Below are 21,818 nucleotides of genomic sequence, written 5' to 3'. Positions count from 1 at the left end.
AAAGCTGTTTTAATTAACCCGTGTTTCTACCATCATTCTGACAGACAAAATCAGACACTCTCCCACAATTTTGAATCTTTTTCATAGAGGAAAGTCATGAAAATCATATAGAATGTCTGCCAGAGTATGATATAATCATATGAAGCAAATATATGTTCCACAATTAAAAAAAAAGTTTATCTCTTTGAAAACCACCATTTCTATTGTCATTTCTGACAGACATGCTAAATGACAATAGAAACACATCGGTTTCTATCATCAAAATCTGACAGACGAACTAACGTCTACCATCATATTCTGACAGACGCTCTAGATGACTTTTGATTGATTGATTGATTGATTGATTGATTGATTACTTTATTCTGAACAATAAAGAAGAAAGATATAAAAATAAAAATTTAAATAAAAAATACAATAATCAAAACATCATCATAAACAAACAGAATAGCGTAGCCACAAGGCAATAACATAATGTTCAGAAAGGATTAGGAAGAAGTAATAACTTATCCAATCCTAACCCTCTATACCACCGCTAATCAAATGTCACTTTCCACCATAATAAACTATATATACAAAAGAAAACAAAAGCAATAAACAAAAAAGAAAACATACCAACATACCAAAACATACCGACATGGTATAATATCGACCAAATCAAATCATATATACACATACTTATGTTATGCATATATACACACATACAATACATATATACAGTACATACATATACACATACCTATAACTATACACTAAATACAAGAAGACCAGTCACAGACTTGCTCTCAATTTCATCATCACCTATATAGTCTGCCTGTCCTCATTCTCATATATTTTTATTAACATGTTTTTATATAATTTTTTAAACAGTTTTATGTTGGTGCTATTTTTGAGCTCATTATCCAGACCATTCCACAATTTCAACCCACAGACTGTTATGCACATACTTTTCATAGTTGTTCTAACATTTACTCTCTTAAAATTCATTTCCCCTCTCAGGTTATACCCACCCTGCCTTTCCATAAACGTATTTTGTACCTCACCCGGAAGAAGGTTATGTCTTGCTTTATACATAATTTGTGCAGTCTTGTGTTTAACCAGATCAGTGAATTTCAGAGTGTGTGCTTTTACGAATAATGCGTTTGTATGCTCAAGATATCCCGTATTATTGACAATTCTTATTGCTCTTTTTTGTAATGTGCATAACGGCTGCAGGTTAGATTTGTAGGTATTACCCCATATCTCCACACAGTAGCTCAAATATGGAAGTATGAGTGCATTATACAGAGTATGTAGTGATTTATAGTCCAGAATGTGTCTTGATTTCCCCAAAATTGCAGTAATCTTTGCTATTTTTGCTTTAACATGATTAATATGCGGTTTCCAGCAGACTTTATGATCAACAATCACACCCAGAAATTTTATTTCATACACTCTTTCTATGGTTATGTTGTCAATTTTCAATTCAACTTGAGGGTTCGACTTATATTTTCCAAATAACATAATCTTTGTTTTACTCAAATTCAATGACAATTTGTTTACGTTAAACCACCTTTTTAATTTATTCATTTCGGTTGTGATTGTTTCCATAAGCTGCTGTGCATTGTCCCCGGCGCAAAAGATGTTTGTATCATCAGCAAATAATATGCATTTCATTATACTTGATACATTACATAAATCATTAATGTACAATATAAACAGTTTAGGACCTAAGACAGACCCTTGCGGTACTCCACATGTTATGGGCAAATACTCAGATGTGTGATCTCCAATTTTTACAAATTGTTGCCTGTTACTTAAGTAGCTCCTCACCCAGTCCAAACCAACCCCTCTGATACCATACCTCTCTAATTTAATTATAATCAATGACAATAGCAACAAAACTGTTTCTTACATTATTAATCTGACAAATTTAGTAATATTAAATACCTCATCACTAGAACCAAATAATAATATAAAATATTGAAATAAAAAAGATAAAATTTATTTTCAAAATTGAAATATCAACAATAATTGTAAAATACCAGTATTGTGGAAATTACATGAAATAACATTACATTATACATGTATTCTTTTCAATCAGAAAGAACATGTAATTCAAAAACTTTATAATCAATGACGCTTACGCAGTTAATACTTATTGAGAATGTATTATTAACAGTACATTGTATACATGTACTGTAATTACATACATCAATATCACTATAATTCCATCAGTTCCTTAACTTTGATGTTGCATTCCACTCAGTTTTCCTGGCCTTGAATCCTGTTGCCACCTTTGGAGTTGAGGTTTCACTTTGATTTTGCTTCTTAGCCTGTAATCTCTTAAGGGCTTTGTTTTCCCTGTCTTTTTTTCTGATCCAAGCTTTCTTCTGAGTGGTCTGGTTTGCTCTTTCTTTCTGTTTATATCGGTTATTTCGTTCCCTTCGAGTCTCTTGCTGCTTTCGAGTAAGCACCTTAACATCAGACTTATGATGAGTGGATGCTGGTGATATTCCTGCTGCAGTCAAACGGTCAACATACTTCTTCTGTCTGGCACGTCCTTGTTCTCTCTGCTTTTTGAGTTTTTCCAAAGCTGTCTTAGGAGGCATTTTCTTTTTCAGTAGTTCTTTCAGCTTTTCCCTTGCTCTTTTGTTTCTAAGTTTCTGGTCCTCAAGGTACTGTTGGTATTTCTCTGGGTCTTTTTCTTTAAGTTTTTGTCGATATTTGCTACTTTGAGATGACATGCTAAAATAGTTTTAAAAATCTATTATTAATTTTTTTTAACCTTTTTTGTCATATTATTTTCTCATCTCATCATCTCTAGCCGCTTTATCCTGTTCTACAGGGTCGCAGGCAAGCTGGAGCCTATCCCAACTGACTACGGGCGAAAGGCGGGGTACACCCTGGACGAGTCGCCAGGTCATCACAGGCCTGACACATAGACACAGACAACCATTCACACTCACATTCACACCTATGATCAATTTAGAGTCACCAGTTAACCTAACCTGCATGTCTTTGGATTCGGTTTCAGGTGAATCTGATAAAATTGTTTATCGTTTCGGCCTGGCGTCCACACGGCACCGGCGTTTTGGGTGCCCCAAAACGAAATATTTTGAGAACGGGTTCCAGAGTGGAAAGATCTGGCAACGGCGCCGTTGCGAAGTTGTCTGGATGAGTAGAACGGATTTGTTTACGATGACGTCACAACCACATGTGCTTCACGCCGAGTAGAAGTGTAACGAACTCGATGCGAGTTGTCAACAAATCCTATAACTTGGTTCATGAAACGCGCTTACAAAATATTTTCACTGTGAATATTTATTGTGTAATGGTGCAAAGTGAGAGAGAGAGAGAGAGAGAGAGAGAGAGAGAATAGCCCTTAGGGCAGAGTCAATCCCGCCAGCAAAAATAGGGAAAAAAGGAGCAATCTCACCTCTTCAGATGTTGGTTTAAGTCCTACAATACATTCCTCAAAAAGGGCGTAGAAGAACAAATTAATCCATCAACGTGTAGCATTCAATTTATTCTGGACCATTAAAGACGCCGCCTTCCGCGTAGAATCATATGTCATCCTCGCCGCCATATTGGATGGGTCAAAGCGGAGAATAAAGATGCCTCATTCATGTGCTGCGTTTAACTGTACCAACAGGTTTGCCGTCCAGACGAGATCACATGGGATTACCTTTCACAGGTGAGACTGGAAAAATACTTTTCATTGTATTTGGTCATTATAACGTAATTTTACGAACAGATTTTTCTGACTTTGTGGCTAATATGAAGTCTCGCGCATAATAGTTTATGCGCATGCGTCCTTACTTCTTCTATTGTCGTGGTGTCTCCGATGGGACCGTCTTACAGCGCACCTCGAGGTGTGGCATGTGTATTGCATCGTTTTCAGCAAGCGTTGCGTTGCCATATGTACCTGATATTTTACTGATCCGTTGCCCATGTGGACGCGATATTTTTTTTTTTAATCTCGTTGCCGTTGTCGTGTGGATGTAGCCTTAGAATCACCAGTTAACCTAACCTGCATGTCTTTGGACTGTGGGGGAAACCGGAGCACCCAGAGGAAACCCACGCGGACATGGGGAGAACATGCAAACTCCACACAGAAAGGCCCTCGCCGGCCACGGGGCTCGAACCCAGACCTTCTTGCTGTGAGGCGACAGCGCTAACCACTACACCACCGTGCTGCCCCATATTATTTTCTACTTAACTTTAAGTCAACTTAGTTGCAAAACAAAATAATGACATAAGTTGACATATTATTTGGTATGGCTATAATAGATAGGCCTATATACAGTATTTAATGCAGTGTACTCTGGTAGGCCTAATGCTTTATCCATGACTGTGAAGGCATGATATTGATGGTAGTAAGGCCTATGATGATGGATCATAGGTAATAAACCCCTAGGAAAAAACCCCGATGGAAATAAACCCCTAGGAAAATAACCCCATGGAAATAAAGCTCTAGGAAAAAATCCCCCTAAGATAAAATGTGGAAAAAAATTCTATATGATTTTTAAGAACAATTTGAAAAAAAAGGGACAGTATAAACAGTAATTACTGAGTTTTAAAATTTCTCCTTTCATAAACCTTTCCATTATGATCTATTTAGACTGTGAGAGGACCGTTGATTCCATAATTCACTGACCGTAACCTTTATTGTTTGCTAATTACTGACACCTCTCATTTCCCAGGAAAATGAAATGGTTTATACAAGGAAAAATTTTAAAACTCAATAATTACTGTTTATACAGGAGAAAGGCAAAACAAAAATGATGTTTGTAGCATAAAAATACAGGCCTTATACAAGGCTATATTATTATACATAACAGAATTCATTCAGGGGTGGCACGGTGGTGTAGTGGTTAGCACTGTCGCCTCACAGCAAGAAGGTCCTGGGTTCGAGCCCCGTGGCCGGCGAGGGCCTTTCTGTGCGGAGTTTGCATGTTCTCCCCGTGTCCGCGTGGGTTTCCTCCGGGTGCTCCGGTTTCCCCCACAGTCCAAAGACATGCAGGTTAGGTTAACTGGTGACTCTAAATTGACCGTAGGTGTGAATGTGAGTGTGAATGGTTGTCTGTGTCTTTTGTGTCAGCCCTGTGATGACCTGGCGACTTGTCCAGGGTGTACCCCGCCTTTCACCCGTAGTCAGCTGGGATAGGCTCCAGTTTGCCTGCGACCCTGTAGAAGGATAAAGCGGCTAGAGATAATGAGATGAGATGAGAATTCATTCATACAAAATGTGGCTAAATTAAATTTCCAACCATTCCTTCTTCCTTTGAAATTCTTTTCTCGTTTTGGATATTTAATGTGGGTAACTCTACTGATTATCAAAAGAGATTCTGACTGATCAAGGCACCTCATTTATGTCACGGACACTAAACGAACTGTATAGGTTATTAGGGATTAAGCCGATCCGCACCAGCGTGTATCACCCACAAACGGACGGTTTAGTTGAAGGGTTCAATGTGTCATCCATCACCAGTCTGCTACTATTGGACAAAATATTTCATCCATATTTCATCAAAAACCGCGACTGCGATTGGAATACGGGACGGGAGCTGTTCCTCGCGGGACAAATTAAATTCACCTAAAATTCGGGACGTCCCGGGCAAATCGGGACGGTTGGCAACCCTACTTGCGACCCTTTCAGCCGACAGGCCATTTCAATGTGTTATTTCCCCGCGAAAGTGACACAGTCGTGTCTATCGTCACTGTTCTGACAGACTATGAGATTGCTATCGTTAGTATATGACCGACAGGTGTGTGCTATCACACTTTACAAGGTCTGTCATTTTTGTGACGATAGCACACACCTGTCGGTCATATACTAACGATAGCAATCTCATAGTCTGTCAGAACAGTGACGATAGACACGACTGTGTCACTTTCGCAGGGAAATAACACATTGAAACGGCCTGTCGGCTGAAAGGGTCACAAGTGGCTCTGATTTATCTCAACTTTACGATAGTTTTCCTCCAGAAAAATTTAAATATGAATGCACAAATATATTCTCAATGTTTCTATCGTCAAAAATGTCTATCGTCAGGATAGCTGACTGAAAATCTTACCTTGATTTATTTGATGAAATCTAGCTGTCAGAACTCCAAGTCTTGCCGGGAAGTAAATGTCTGCTGTCACAAAAATCATGCGCAGTAGAATTTCCTCTTTGCATCAGTCAACATGTGTGTGGCGAGGGCTTGAATTTTGCTATCGTCAGGTGCATTAGACTGACGATAGCATTTTTTAAAAATAACTGTGGGCTTCTCTCATGAACGAAATAGTTTTTTCGCTGTTAATCTATTTCAACTCTATCTGTTGACACCCAAAAATGATAAAGCCTGCTTCCACACGATAACTACCAAAGATCCATAATGGCCGAGTCTATCGTCAGGTCATCTGACAGAAATTCACTGACGATAGCAACAGGGATAATGAAAGTGATTTTTAAAATGGGAGTTATGTCTGTCAGATCTGTCAAAGAAATAGAACTTTATTCTTTAAAAATCTTTTATTGATATACTCAGTGTATTTTTAAATGACGTGCTGTTTTAGAAGACCAAATACCATATTTTCAATCTTGAAAATATTACCTCACTGAAAAAAGGACAAGAAAAATTTCTTATTTTGTGGGCAAGTGGTTAATGGATCCAGTTACGGTAGAATCTGCTTAATTTCAGTTGTCATTGCCATGTTTTCATACTTTGGCATTTAATACAATGTTGCTTTAAATTTTGATTAAAAAAAAAATTATATGTTCGTAATCCTGAGTATCTGTTATTATTTTGTGAATTCTTACCTTTATAACTTCATTGTACCTTAAAGTGCTGATGACACGTTTTTGACATCTTTGGCAATGTTTTATAACATAAAAAGTAATTCCCGATGATCCATATATTAATTCACGAAGGCGCCTATTTTACAAGTTATGATGATAAATGCAGCTATTTGGGCAAATTTGACGGGGCTGCAGCACCCAGGAGACGAAGGAGGAGGAGGAGCTATATGACGTCAGCGAAAGAACCTTCCTCCTAACTTACCAGTTTGTTGTTGATGCGACAAGTGTTCAGTTTGTCATTATTAGTATTATTATTATACATTATTATATATATAGTTATTATGCCTTCGCGTTGTGTTGCCGGCTTTTGCTCCAAAACCTACAAGGATGGGGTAAGTTTATTCAAGTTTCCCAGTGATCCCGAGCTGCATGCGAAGTGGGTGAAGCAAGTCAGGCGCACTCGTGACAAGTGGGAGCCCTCACCAACATCCGTGCTGTGCTCTGAACACTTCGATTTGGATTGTTTTGACACCCTTCCCAGCTTAAAAGAATCTCTTGGGTGTTCAGTTCAGCACAAACGTGTGTTACTACCATCAGCAGTGCCTACACAGTGTTGCCAGATTGGGAGGTTTCCCGCCCAGTTGAGCGGTTTCAAGTGCATTTTGGTGGGTTTTGAACATATTTTGGGCTGGAAAACGTCAGCAGTATCTGTTGCCAGATACTGCTGACGTTTTCCAGCCCAAAATATGTAGAATACGTAGAGCTATAGATTCTACATGATAGTCATAAATGTAATCATAAAGTCGGCATGATATCAGTCATGTATTTGCTTGTGAAAGCTTGCGGCTTTCATGTAACTGCCGCCTAGCAACGAGAGGCAAAGGGTAAAGAGGGTAGGCTATCATAGATTCTATTCGGAAGAGATCAACACAATTCTAGACTCCCAGAAGAGGAAGAGCTAGCACTAGAGAGTTCACCGGCGTTTTCATGCGCCATTTCCATTGAGTAGAACCAGAGTAGAACAGCCAGTGAACCGCAGCGTGTTCTCCCGCTGACATCACAACATGGCCGCGAGCCACGGACCCAGTTTTCTTGCGCTGTGCAATTAAAAGTTGGATATTTGCGTAACAACAGCTTCTTTTCACGTAATTATAACAGAAATCTAACATGTTTGCCATGTTGTATAGTTTATTTAAGAAATTGCATAGAGTCATGTTCGTGTCATCAGCCCTTTAAGGTACAAAACACGTAAGTTGTCTCCTGGTAGTGTGCATGAGGTAAGGGTTAGGGCGAGAAAACTAAGAATATACCTAGAAGGAAAATTGCAGTATACTTCAAAACTAAAAAGTGGATGTAACAGTTCCTGATGTGGGTGGAGAACAAAAGCACGGCAGGCAAGAGTCTTTCTTTCTTTCTTTCTTTCTTTCTTTCTTTCTTTCTTTCTTTCTTTCTTTCTTTCTTTCTTTCACACGCATTGCAGTTGGGGAGAGACCCCTTTTCTCTGCTCTCTCTCCTTTTATGCTCCATCCCTGTAACAAACACACACACACTCATTGACAGCAGGCGGAATGACTTAGCCTCTTACCTTCCTCGACCCCGCCCTCCATTCACAGACTGCTGCTTGGCCACGCCCCCGCTGCCACAGTGGACTAGATGTATATAACCAGTAACTAATAGTATATTTCTAATATGCTATAAAGTATACTTTTATAAACTAAAAAGTGGACTAGAAGTATAAAACAAGTAAACTCATAGTATATTTCCAGTATAATATGAATAGCGGTGGACAGTAACGAAGTACATGTACTTGAGTACTGTACTACACTTTTTGAGTATTTGTACTTTACTTGAGTATTTTTTTTTGGAAACTTATGACTTTAACTTCACTACATTTGAAAGGCAAATATCATACTTTTCACTCCACTATATTTCTATCAAGGTCCTCGTTACTCGTTACGATGAAGCAGCTTTGAAAGTGGATGTTTTTTCTTTTCTTTTCTAAAACATGATTGGTTTTTTCACAGGTGACACTGAGACAGCCGATCAGTAATCACTAGGGTCACGTCACGTCCATAGACTGTACAAAATCAAGTTCAGTGATTTCTCAGCAGCTTTATTTGAACTCTATCAGTTGATGGCAGAATGGAAGGAGGTAGTGCAGCAGATAACATAATATTTCAGAGGAATCTTTCAAATTGTGATACAAGCACCAAATTCGGCACAGATACTCCTTAGACATTATTCTTTTGAAAAAGTATGTGGGCCACTTGAAATTCAAGATGGCTGCCCATTTTAAAGATGGCCGCCATGTCCAGTACAGAAATATATCGTTTTGCCATAACTATGCACAGACTTGTCCGATATGGATGATTCTGGCATCAAATTATACATTTTTGACCATGTAGAATCCAAATCTGGGAGAATAAAATCACTCAGAAGCTTACTTTTGCCTTATTCTTGGCCTTTTGTAAAATAGTCCACTAACATAGCTAGCATGCATGTTTGTATAGACTGTAGCAATAATTATAGTTTGGGGTGTAGGGTGTAGCAGTAGAGGTAGAGGATGTCCTCGTCATAGCAATCAGTGTTCTGCCTCTCCTTCAAGGGATTGGTCTGCACCAGTTGTGGGTGGCCTTTGGCCAAGGACGGAACCTGAGATGGATTCCTGTACATGACCTGCACCTCTCTTTAGGACTGGAGAAGAGCAAAGGAATACTCTTCTTCCATGCCTTCACTGGTTGCGATGTTGTATCAGGCTTCCGCAGCAAAGGGAAGAAGTCTGCATGGCAAACCTGGGATGTGTATGCTGAAGCTTCTGATGTCTTTGCCAAGCTCAGCCAGTACCCACCAACAGTAGATGATGATGATCTGGAGGTCCTGGAGAAGTTTGTGGTGACAATGTATGACAGGTCCAGTACAGTTGCACGTGTTGATGATGCCAGGCTGGATATGTTTGCTCGAAAGCAGAGGCCATATGAAGTGATCCCTCCAACTCAAGCAGCACTACTTCAGCATGCAAAGCGCACTGCCTATCAAGCAGGCTGTATATGGAGTCAGTCAACACTGTGCCAACCAGAAACACAAAGTCCTGCTGACTGGGGATGGACAAAGAGTGGAGACACATGGAAGGTCTTCTGGACAACGCTTCCACCTATTGCCGAGAGTTGCCAACAGCTGTGGATGCAAATGTGGATGCAAATCTGAATGCTGTGGAAGGTGCAAATGCTACCGATTCAGTCTCACCTGCACCAGACTATGTAGCTGCAAATGTGAGGACAAGTGAAACCATGCAGCTCACTGCTGGGGTGAACAGTGCATTTGTGAGCTCTGTATTTGACTCATTGCACTCTGCAGTGACAAACATTGACCATAACTAAACATTCCAGTTGTGCATTTAAAAATAACAAATAAATAAAATAGTTTGTAGGATATGTTCTGGTCTATGTATATTTTTCATCATATTTTTGCTAGAAATGGCAGAAAGGAGCTCCCTAGAAGGTTAAGAGTGGGATTTTTAGATTTCTCAAAGTCAAAAACCTACTTTTAGACACCAAGATCATTCAAATCGGTCAAAGTGGCCAGATTATATCCCATTTTCAAGTGTGCAGCGGCGGCCATCTTGAAAATAAGCAGCCACCTTGAATTTCAGGTGGCCCGCGTACTTTTTCAAAAGAATAATGTCTAAGGAGTATTTGTGCCAAGTTTGGTGCTTGTATCACCATTTGAAAGATTGTTTCAGTTACTATATTGTGTTGATTTTACTTCTTTCCCTTTATCACAGGTGAACATAAAACTGTGCCTTCAGGACGTCCTCCATGTTGGTGGTCTTAGAACAATACAAATATAACAAAAGGGTTTAGAGGGGCATATGAAGAGTCTTCTGTATGACAGTATGTGAAATTACTGATATCGAAGCAATTTCTAATGTCGCGAATCTTTAGAAAGAGTTGTGTTTGATTTCTTTGATAAAACCTGGTGACGTATCTTGACTGTTATGATTTATGTTTTTTGAAGAAACCTGGTTCAGCTTAGCTCAGGTCTCTGGGGCTGATTCACTTCTCGACATGCATTCCGCATTTCCACTTTCTCTCTCTCTCTTGCCTTGAGTGCACTTCTTTTAGTGCACCGTGTGGGAGAGGTGTGAGGAGGAGACCAGAGTCATCAACTTCTATCAGAGAAATTCACATGTCACTCAGAGTCTTGTCAGAAGGGTTCAGCTAAGGAGACGTCGAATCTCGGTTTGTCTTAAACTCAGTTCGGTTTTGCTTTGAGTGCTTCTGGGTCGTTTGGCTTGAGGCAAGAAGGAAAGATTAGGTATTGGAGGGAAGAGTCACCCAATGCGTTATTCGACATGTACGCCAATAGAACCTTACAATCATAATTCTATATAAAAAACTGGAAGAGAAATCTAATCATGTCTTGTTATGCAGACGTCACTGGGCCACACTGTGCACACTCAGTTTTAACCCTTTCACACATAAATTATTCAAAAGTATCAAAGTAAGTAAGCTTTATGGGTTTTTCGAATACTTAAAATTGCATGTCATACACATTTTTAAACTTTTTTCGGAATGTCACATGATGGATCGGCCATGTATAGGAGTACTGTAAATCAAAAAGGATAAAATATTAGATCTGAAGGGAAAAAAAATCTCATATGTTTATAATAATAAATTGTTAGTATTGAGATTTAAATATCGTGATCATCAGTATTAAAGCTAGACATCCTTTTGATTTAATAAAATCGGTGAAATTTAGTTCCCTCTGAAATATGGTCATTGTGATGTACATTGGTGCTTGAAAGTTTGTGAACCCTTTAGAATTTTCTATATTTCTGCATAAATATGACCTAAAACATCATCAGATTTTCACACAAGTCCTAAAAGTAGATAAAGAGAGCCCTGTTAAACAAATGAGACAAAAATATTATACTTGGTCATTTATTTATTGAGGAAAATGATCCAATATTAAATATCTGTGAGTGGCAAAAGTATGTGAACCTCTAGGATTAGCAGTTAATTTGAAGGTGAAATTAGAGTCAGGTGTTTTCAATCAATGGGATGACAATCAGGTGTGAGTGGGCACCCTGTTTTATTTAAAGAACAGGGATCTATCAACGTCCGATCTTCACAACATATGTTTGTGGAAGTGTATCATGGCACGAACAAAGGAGATTTCTGAGGACCTCAAAAAAAGCATTGTTGATGCTCATGAGGCTGGAAAAGGTTACAAAACCATCTCTAAAGAGCTTGGACTCCACCAATCCACAGTCAGACAGATTGTGTACAAATGGAGGAAATTCAAGATCATTGTTACCCTCCCCAGGAGTGGTCAACCAACAAAGATCACTCCAAGAGCAAGGTGCGTAATAGTCGGCGAGGTCACAAAGGACCCCAGGGTAACTTCTAAGCAACTGAAGGCCTCTCTCACATTGGCTAATGTTAATGTTCATGAGTCCACCATCAGAAGAACACTGAACAATAATGGTCTGCATGGCAGGGTTGCAAGGAGAAAGCCACTGCTTTCCAAAAAGAACGTTACTGCTTGTCTGCAGTTTGCTAAAGATCATGTGGACAAGCCAGAAGGCTATTGGAAAAATGTTTTGTGGACAGATGAGACCAAAATAGAACTTTTTGGTTTAAATGAGAAGCATTATGTTTGGAGAAAGGAAAACACTGCATTCCAGCATAAGAACCTCATCCCATCTGTGAAACATGGTGGTGGTAGTATCATGGTTTGGGCCTGTTTTGCTGCATCTGGGCCAGGACGGCTTGCCATCATTGATGGAACAATGAATTCTGAATTGTACCAGCGAATCCTAAAGGAAAATGTCAGGACATCTGTCCATGAACTGAATCTCAAGAGAAGGTGGGTCATGCAGCAAGACAATAACCCTAAACACACAAGTTGTTCTACCAAAGAATGGTTAAAGAAGAATAAAGTTAATGTTTTGGAATGGCCAAGTCAAAGTCCTGACCTTAATCCAATCGAAATGTTATGGAAGGACCTGAAGCGAGCAGTTCACGTGAGGAAGCCCACCAACATCCCAGAGTTTAAGCTGTTCTGTATGGAGGAATGGGCTAAAATTCCTCCAAGCCGGTGTGCAGGACTGATCAACAGTTACCAGATACGTTTAGTTGCAGTTATTGCTGCACAAGGGGGTCACACCAGATACTGAAAGCAAAGGTTCACATACTTTTGCCACTCACAGATATGCAATATTGGATCATTTTCCTCAATAAATAAATGACCAAGTATAATATTTTTGTCTCATTTGTTTAACTGGGTTTTCTTTATCTACTTTTAGTACTTGTGTGAAAATCTGATGATGTTTTAGGTCATATTTATGCAGAAGTATATAAAATTCTAAAGGGTTCACAAACTTTCATGCACCACTGTATGTTTATTTCTGTAACATCTTACAAAATATCAGGCTATTTTGTCTGTGGCTGAGAAGTTATATAATTTGAGGGGATTAAAGCAAATAATGTGCATGAAATCGCTCGCTTCGTGCAGTCAAGCAGACAGAGGAAGTCCGTGTGTGTGTAGGTTTACCTTTGAGCGTACACTGACAGTTCCATCATTCTGTCGCTAAACGAACAGCTGATCAATCAAATCAATCAAATTTTATTTATATAGCCCTTTACAATAACCAAAAGGTACCCAAAGTGCTTTACATGGAAGCCATAAAACAGAACACCAAAACACATAAAAACACAGGTTTTGACTGCGGAAGGTGCCACCGTGCTGCAGATTACCAAAAGCCTTTCAGAAGTACATGAAATAAAACAGACGAAACGAAGCACCCCTCAAAAACAAGACTCCCCTAGTCAGGATTGAACGCCAATCTAAAAAAGTAGGTCTTCAACTTTGATTAAAAAAGGCCGGGATCAATAGTGGTGCAAATGTCGGGGGGCAGATTGTTCCACAGTCTGGGAGCAGCGACAGCAAAAGAACGATCACCCCACTGTTTATATCTCGACCTTGGAACTTCTAACAGAAGCTGACCCGAAGAACGCAGGGCCCTACCATGATCACGAATAGTTAAAATCTCAGACAAGTAAGAGGGAGCCAGGCCATTGATGGCATTAAAAACAAACAACAGAAGTTTAAAATCAATTCTAAAACGGACTAGAAGCCAATGGAGTGACGACAACACAGGAGTAATGTGTTCACGTCTAGACGCGCTTGTTAAAAATCGGGCCGCAGCGTTCTGTACAAGTTGAAGACGTAAAATTGAAGACTGGCTGAGGCCAACATACAGGGCATTACAATAGTCCAGTCTGGAACTGATAAACGCATGAATTGCCTTCTCGAGATCCTGCCGACTGAGAAACGGCTTCGCTTTGGCCAAGAGACGAAGCTGAAAAAGTTGATCACACCGAGGTGCTCGCTGACTGCTGATAGTTTGATATTTCCTGCATTTCCTTTCCTTTGTATATAACATAACGTCTTTTCTTCTCGCTTTCCGTTACTATAGTCGGTCTTTCACGTTTCATTCGCGCTTTTTCTCTCCTGTTTTTAAAATTTGTATCCCACAATGTCTTGCGCGAACAGGGGAAGCCTACCACGTGATGCGTGACGTAGTATCTTGAATCGGATCATGGTGAAGCAGGAAAAAATAGCAGAGACTTTCATGGCCCATCATGGACTCATCCTCCAGCAGTAGTCGGGCAGTGCGCGTTCATGTGTTTTGGAGGAGTGGATTTAGAGGGAGGCCTGATAGGAGGTGGTGGGATTTTTTTTTTTGTTGCTGTTGGATATTTTCAAAATCTAGCTTACTCTTCCTGATTTCTCCAAAATTACCTACCCTAGCTTTAAAATATGATCTTTTGTTCCCCTGCAGTACCATCATGGCTGGTGGACAATATGACATGTCATTATGTTGGACCTCAACATTTGCATCTCAGACTCACAATTGCTCAGCACAATATCAGATGACAATAATGAAGTAGTTTTGTGTGTACTGGGGGGTAAGGGTGGGTTTTTTAAAGCCCCCAGATTTGGATGAGTAGATCTGTGTCAATTGTGTGAGTGTGAATGAGGACTGGAGCTCATACTGAAATCCAGCAGAGACATGTTGCAGCCAAGCCTGGACTCAGTCAGACAGTGTCTACGTGGCAGATTTGATGGGGTTTTAAGCTCTACTTGGCAGACGTGAGAAGGGCAAAACTCAGAGTTAGTGTCTAACTTGTGGAGGGGAAAAATGAGGTAGAGGGAACAGGGACAGGTCAGGCTTTAAAAATGCTTTTGTTTTTTTCCCCCGATATAAACATTAAGAGGCTAACTGAAGGCTAACCAAAGCAATTGTCTTTGTTGAGGTTCTTCTGGTTAGAGAGGTTCAGTTTGTATTTCTCTTCCAAGCATTGCTGTTTACAGCCCTGAGTCACGTTTTACCACATGTGGCTTGCAGTCACAGCTCAGTTATTTGAAAGAAATGTCTGAATTTCTGAAAAAGTGTGATTGTGTATGAGCTAAGAAACGTACTGTAGTTCAGTTGAACTTTTGCACTTGCTAAAAAGTTTTTTCTGGTAGTATCATAAAACGATTAGTTACTCAAAGTCCTGATTTGAACCGCTGACTTAAAGATAGAGTTTAAGGCAGGACCTTGTGCAAAATCCCTCCAACGTGGCTGAATTAAGGCAATTCGGCTTTAATTAAAGAAGAAGAGTGGGCCAGAATTCTTCCACAGTGATGTAAAAGACAGATCTCCCAGCAGTTGTAATTGTTTTGTATAAACTTTTGTTTGATCTAAAGTAATGAAAGTCCGTCCATCCATTATCTGTAACCGCTTATCCTGTGCAGGGTCATGGGCAAGCTGGAGCCTATCCCAGCTGACTATGGGCGAGAGGTGGGGTACACCCTGGACAAGTCGTCAGGTCATCGCAGGGCTGACACATAGAAACAAACAACCATTCACACCTACGGTCAATTTAGAGCCACCAATTAGCCTAACCTGCATGTCTTTTGGACTGTGTGGGAAACTGGAGCACCCGGAGGAAACCCACGCAGACAACATGCAAACTTCACACAGAAAGGCCCTCGTCGGCCGCTGGGCTCGAACCCAGAACCTTCTTGCTGTGAGGCGACAGCGCTAACTACTACACCACCGTGCCGCCTAAAATAAAGAAAGTGACATGGGGGGAAAAAAATCAGAAAGGGGCAAATACTTTTGCATGGCATGGTGGTTTAAGGTTGAGACTTCTAAGTAAAATAACATGGATTAGAATCTAAATGGTTAAAAAAGAAAGCACAATTTTAAATATAAAATGTGCAGCATTTTAAAAAAATTGAAAAGAAAAAAAATCCTTATGGGGACCAGCCACATGTCCCCACATGTTCAAAACTATCTATCTTTATTCTGAGGTCCCTTCTAAAATATAAAAACTATCAGTCCCCTCTAAGATATACACACAAGCAACAAAACAAACAATTGTAAGTTGATATCACTTAAAATGACCTGATATCACAGTTTAAAGGGTCCCAGTGGTCGCCTTTTGGTAATAAACTGTGGTTTCATGGTGATTCGGTGATGTTAAGGCCCCGGTCCCACAACACCGATAACTATAACTCTACCTATAACTCCAACTCTGACTATCCTTCTACCAGAATTTAGTTCCAGTCTGGAGCAAAAACACAACTATAATTCCGACTATAATATCGCTTGGTCCTGATACTCAGGGAAATAAACGCATGCAACTTAAGAATAGTCATGGAAGGTTTTTCCAAGCAGTAGCACATTATTCCGGGTCGTACTGTACAGCTTGGACTCCAAAACAGCGCATGCACACACTCCGGTGGTTGATATAATACAGATAGATCATGGATTATGGAAATATAATAAAAAGGATACAAAATACGGAGTGGTTACAGATTTTAATACAGATGCATCACAGATGGTAATAATTTACAGATTGGTCACGGATGTTTCAGTATATTACAGATTGGTTACTGATTTCATATGGATGATGCATCACGGATAAAAAAATCAAGAAGTCTTGATTTAAATTAAATGCTTGGACTGGCGAAGTACATAATTTAAATATTTTACCTGCATTTATATGTTTACTTTATTAATTTACTATTGATATTTCACGGAAAGGGCGGCACGGTGGTGTAGTGGTTAGCGCTGTCGCCTCACAGCAAGAAGGTCCGGGTTCGAGCCCCGTGGCCGGCGAGGGCCTTTCTGTGCGGAGTTTGCATGTTCTCCCCGTGTCCGCGTGGGTTTCCTCCGGGTGCTCCAGTTTCCCCCACAGTCCAAAGACATGCAGGTTAGGTTAACTGGTGACTCTAAATTGACCGTAGGTGTGAATGTGAGTGTGAATGGTTGTCTGTGTCTATGTGCAGCCCTGTGATGACCTGGCGACTTGTCCAGGGTGTACCCCGCCTTTCGCCTGTAGTCAGCTGGGATAGGCTCCAGCTTGCCTGCGACCCTGTAGAACAGGATAAAGCGGCTAGAGATAATGAGATGAGATGAGATTTCACGGAAAATATGACACATCTGTGAATAAAAGATCTGTGCTTTGTATTATATTTATTATTTTCTGTGAATTCGTATTCCGTGACTTCATGATGCAACAAGGATGTACAAAGATGCCCGGGGAAAAATATCACGTGCTCAGACAACATCACATGGAAACTATTACCTGATTGGGCAGATGTTTTATTGGATCAGATCCAGGCCTGGAAAAATGGCTCCAGAAGCAATCTCAGTGATACGGATAAACCCAGGCCTGGGCTACAGGTATCATTATCAGTCTGGTGTGAGCACCAGCCACATAATTTATTTATCGTTATTGTTATAGTTATAGTTAGCGGGATTGTGGGACCGGGCCTTAATGTAGCTTACACTGTCACATCACGGCTGTATTCTCAACTCACTCAAACAAAGTATGGGTTCATTTTCTATATCTCTGATAGTACTTCCATCTGTAACATAATCACAGGTTTACATGAATGCACTCGCTCTAATATGTTAGTGTTTCTATAGTAACAACCCGTTCACAGGGTGTATAATCAAAGCCTAATAATAAATGGATGAAAAAACCTGTGTTGGCATTTAATCAATAAAAACATATAATCGTTGATGTGGTGAAGCTTTCTGTTACGAGGAAATGTTTATGTAAATGTAACATTTATGGAAGGAGCCTCCAGTGTCAGGGCTGTGGACTAGTCAGGGCAGACGAGCTTGTGCTTTCGGGTTTCTCAGCAACATTACAAGCTGATTTTTTTTTTTTAAATTTAATAACAGAAACGTATTATCGGTAACATTAAATGTAGCTACACTCACCGGCAACATTAATAGGAACTTGTTCTTGAGTCTAAGATCGCTGTTCTTGGCTGCAGGAGTGGAACTCAGTGTGGTCTTCTGTTTTCTGTTGCATGCTGAGATGCTTTTCTGCTCACCACGGTTGTAAAGAGTTGCTATGAGTTACTATATCCTTGCTGGCAAAAAAGCTCAAACCAATCTAGCCATTTTCCTCTGACGTCTCTTATCAACAAGGCATTTGTTTCCACCCACAGAACTGTCGCTCACTCACTCACTCACTCACTCACTCACTCGATGTTTTTTGTTTTTTGCACCATTCTGCGTAAACTCTAGAGACTGTTGTGTGTGAAAACCAGCAGTTTCTGAAATACTCAAACCAAAAATACTCATCTGGGTCAAACAAACACGCACGCCGCAGTGAAAGAAAGTCACATTTTAAGATCACAATTTTTCCCATTCTGATGTTTGAACATCGTGAACATTAACTGAAGCTCTTGATTTGTATCTGCATGATTTGGTGCAATTCAAGGGATCAGCTGATTCCTGAACTGTATAAAACAGCAGGTGAATGTATGGGCGTTTCATGCCGGTATGTTACGGCATGGTCTCCTGTGTGATATTCCTTACTTATCGCATGGCTCATTAAAGCCTAGGTCACAACCGGACGTACGATTTTTTTGGCCGTGAGATTTTTGGCGTTTCCCAAATCACTGCGTTTTTTTTTTTTTTTTGTTCGTGGAGAAAGACGCACGTTGGCCGTAAGTTTGTCTTGCAACCTGAAAAAAACGTAAGCGCCCGTAGAGTTTGTTTGACATGACAAAGAACCTCTGCGGCCGGTCTACGGCTCGAAAATCAGCACGTCACACGCGCGCCCTTCGTGCGTTTCTTGCGTTTTTTGAACGTAGACCAGCCGTAGGAGCACGTACGGCCGGTTGTGACCGAGGCTTTAAATATTCGATTCTGATTGGTCAATTCCGGCATTCTACTCTTATAACCATGTTGCTATGGATCACGTCATTCACAGAAGCAATAAAATCAATTGAAAATCAATATTTTTGTATCAAATTGCTGATTTCTTCAGTAAGTAGCTGTGTATTCAGCACACCAAGACTCATTATCACAAAATAAACCTCTTCAAGGGTGATTCAGGTCGCTCTGTCAGGGTTTATTTTGTGATAATGACCAGCTCGCTGGAGGTTGTCTCTTATTTATTACTTATTACTCACTAAGTATATCCTGAATCGAACCTGAATCTTTTAGGTCCTGATGCGAAATGAGAAACTGTTTGATGGAAACAAGTGATTACGAGGGTGATGAAAGTCCAACATGTTTGAAAACAATGGCACACTTGTCATAATGTGTGAAACAGGCGGGAGCATTCGGAAATGTTTGTTGTGTGTCTGAGTGAGAGAGAGAGAGAAAGACACATGTTCTTCATTTATACATTTTCTCATCCTGAAACAACATTCCAGTTGTTCCATTGGCTCAGTGGAGAGGAGAGTTCACTTCCTGCAGCGCTGCTGCTGCTTCTGTGCTTCTGCGTGTCCTCACCTTCCCCTTGAAACAGCCTCTAACACACACACACAATGTCTTCCACAGATGGCACCATGGCCTTTGCTCCTGGAGCGGCCATCTCAGCACTGCTGTTTCCATTTCGGTTGGCCTGATTTTTCAGCTGAGACTCACAGCTTGATCTACGATGCAGTCCAGAACTGTAATTACTGTGCACCGGTGGCACTCTCATGGAAAACACAGTAATTAGGATTATTTTCTGGGACCTGTGTTGTGGCTGAGAGTGCTGGAGTGTCTGCGTGAGGTGTGTTTACTCTTTATGAACAGTAGTCATATATATATGTCAAGTCAGGTTTATTTTTATAGCACTTTTAACAATAGACATTGTCGCAACGTGTGTGTGTGTGTGTGTGTGTGTGTGTGTGTGTGTGTGTGTGTGTTGGAGATAAAATGAAGTCAGAAGGAAGGATTGTTAGCTGATGTTGATGCACAATGTTTATGACTTCATAGTTTCGCCTTCCGCTGTGGTCTGGAGTATTTGCACGTGCGCTTGTGTAAGTTTCTGTTATCCAGTGCATTGGGGTGGGGTGGGGTGGGGTGGTGTTTAATGCAGCTGACTTACCCTGAATAACCCGACTAAAAAATAAATGCACTAGATTGTGTTTAAATACACTTGTTTACAAATGCATCTCTTGTATTACTATAGTAATTCATTTACACATAAATGAACTTGAATACATGATAGAATTGCTGTACTTAAAGCTAGACGACCTTTCGGTTTCATAAAATCGGTGAAATTTTGTTCCTTCTGAAATTTGGTCAGTGTGATATATGTTTATTTCTGTAATATCTCACAAAATATCAGGCCATTCTGTGGCTAGGAAGTTATTTAATTTGAGAACATTCCCGAGCAAATAATGTGCATAAAATCACTCGCTTTGCGCAGTCAAGCAGACAGAGGAAGTCCGTGTGTGTGTGTGTGTGTGTGCTTGCGCAGGTTTACCTTTGAGCGTGCACTGACAATTCCATCATTCTGTCGCTAAACGAACAGCTGATCACACCGAGGTGCTCGCTGACCGCCGATATTTATTAGTTTGATATTTCCTGCGTTTCCTTTCCTTCACATATAACATAATGTCTTTTCTTCTCGCTTTCCGTTACTGTCGTCAGTCTTTCACGTTTCATTCGCACACTCACATACTCCATTTTTCTCTCCTGTTTCAAATTTGTATCCCACAATGCCTTGCGTGAACGAGGAAAGCCCACCACGTGATGCATGACACAGTATCTTGAATTGGGCCATGGTGAAGCAGGAAAAAGTAGCAGAGAATTTAGGGCCATGTGGCCCTAAATTCATTAATTGTTCTATTTTTAGAAAACAAATAAATTTGGAAGTCTGTGATTCGAATTCAGTAGCTTTCGGTCCACTAAACAAAAATAATTGGGTGTCGGGGAAAATTCTTTATATAACCTACACTTGAAAAATCTGAAAGGCAGTCTACCTTTAATTTATATTTACGCCTAAGGAGCTCGGAGTAGAGCCGCTGCTCTATTGAGGAAATAAAGGAAATAAGTTACTCTTAACTAAAGGAAATACAGTACGTCACACTCGCCGTTGTTTGCTTGCTGCATTTTCTTTCTTTTCAACCCATCATGTTGATTGCAGTTATGAACAAAGTCTTGGAGCTCTTTTGCTTTAAAAGTTGAAATTGAATTTTTCGGTATATTGTATTCTTTAGACAAATTCGTTGCTTTCTCACCACACTTTAGACGCTCCAGGATATGAGGTTTTTCTTTGACAGTTTCACATCCACGTGCAGCAGTGCATCACAAGCTGCTACTCTCACACACATGCGCAGCACTAATAACCATGCACCTGTTCTGGATTAAAGCGCAATCACAGCGCACGCTTATAAGGACTCTCACTATACACAGACTTTGTGAAGTATACACACTGTACCTAGTATAGCAGTAGTCAGGCAGTGTGCGTTCATGTGTTTTGGATGAGTGGCTTTAGAGGGAGCACTGGACGGAGGGGGTGGGATTTTTTTCGGTTGGATACTTTCATAATCTAGCATGCTGTTGCTGGTTTCTCCAGAATTATATATGCTGCCTTTAATTATTTTTAAAATACCGTGTTTTATATAAATGATAGACGTCATGACCTATGGTCATGAGCTTTGGGTAATGACCGAAAGAACAAGATCGCGGATACAAGCGGCCGAAATGAGTTTCCTTTGCAGGGTGGCTGGGCGCTCCCTTAGAGATAGGGTG

The 21,818-nt window shown here is 40.3% G+C and overlaps 1 protein-coding gene across 5 annotated transcripts in view; it reads left to right on the top strand.

Annotated features, from left to right (window-relative positions):
- Positions 1 to 21,818, top strand: part of adamts2a (ADAM metallopeptidase with thrombospondin type 1 motif, 2a) — a 168,366-nt gene that overhangs the window by 51,227 nt on the left and 95,321 nt on the right. For 4 of the 5 annotated variants that reach the window (XM_060936380.1, XM_060936383.1, XM_060936379.1 and 1 more), the window contains one exon: positions 3,632 to 3,673. The exons of the other annotated variant lie outside the window; for it this stretch is intronic. In XM_060936380.1, the coding sequence (XP_060792363.1) occupies positions 3,632 to 3,673 (42 nt within the window). The remainder of the gene's footprint in view (positions 1 to 3,631; positions 3,674 to 21,818) is intronic. 5 annotated transcript variants of the gene reach the window in all.

The sequence above is a fragment of the Neoarius graeffei genome, chromosome 12 (genome assembly GCF_027579695.1).
Source record: "Neoarius graeffei isolate fNeoGra1 chromosome 12, fNeoGra1.pri, whole genome shotgun sequence".
Classification (NCBI taxonomy): Eukaryota; Metazoa; Chordata; class Actinopteri; order Siluriformes; family Ariidae; genus Neoarius; species Neoarius graeffei.
The sequence above is the reverse complement of the archived record's forward strand: the minus strand, read 5'-3'. Positions and strand labels throughout refer to the sequence as shown.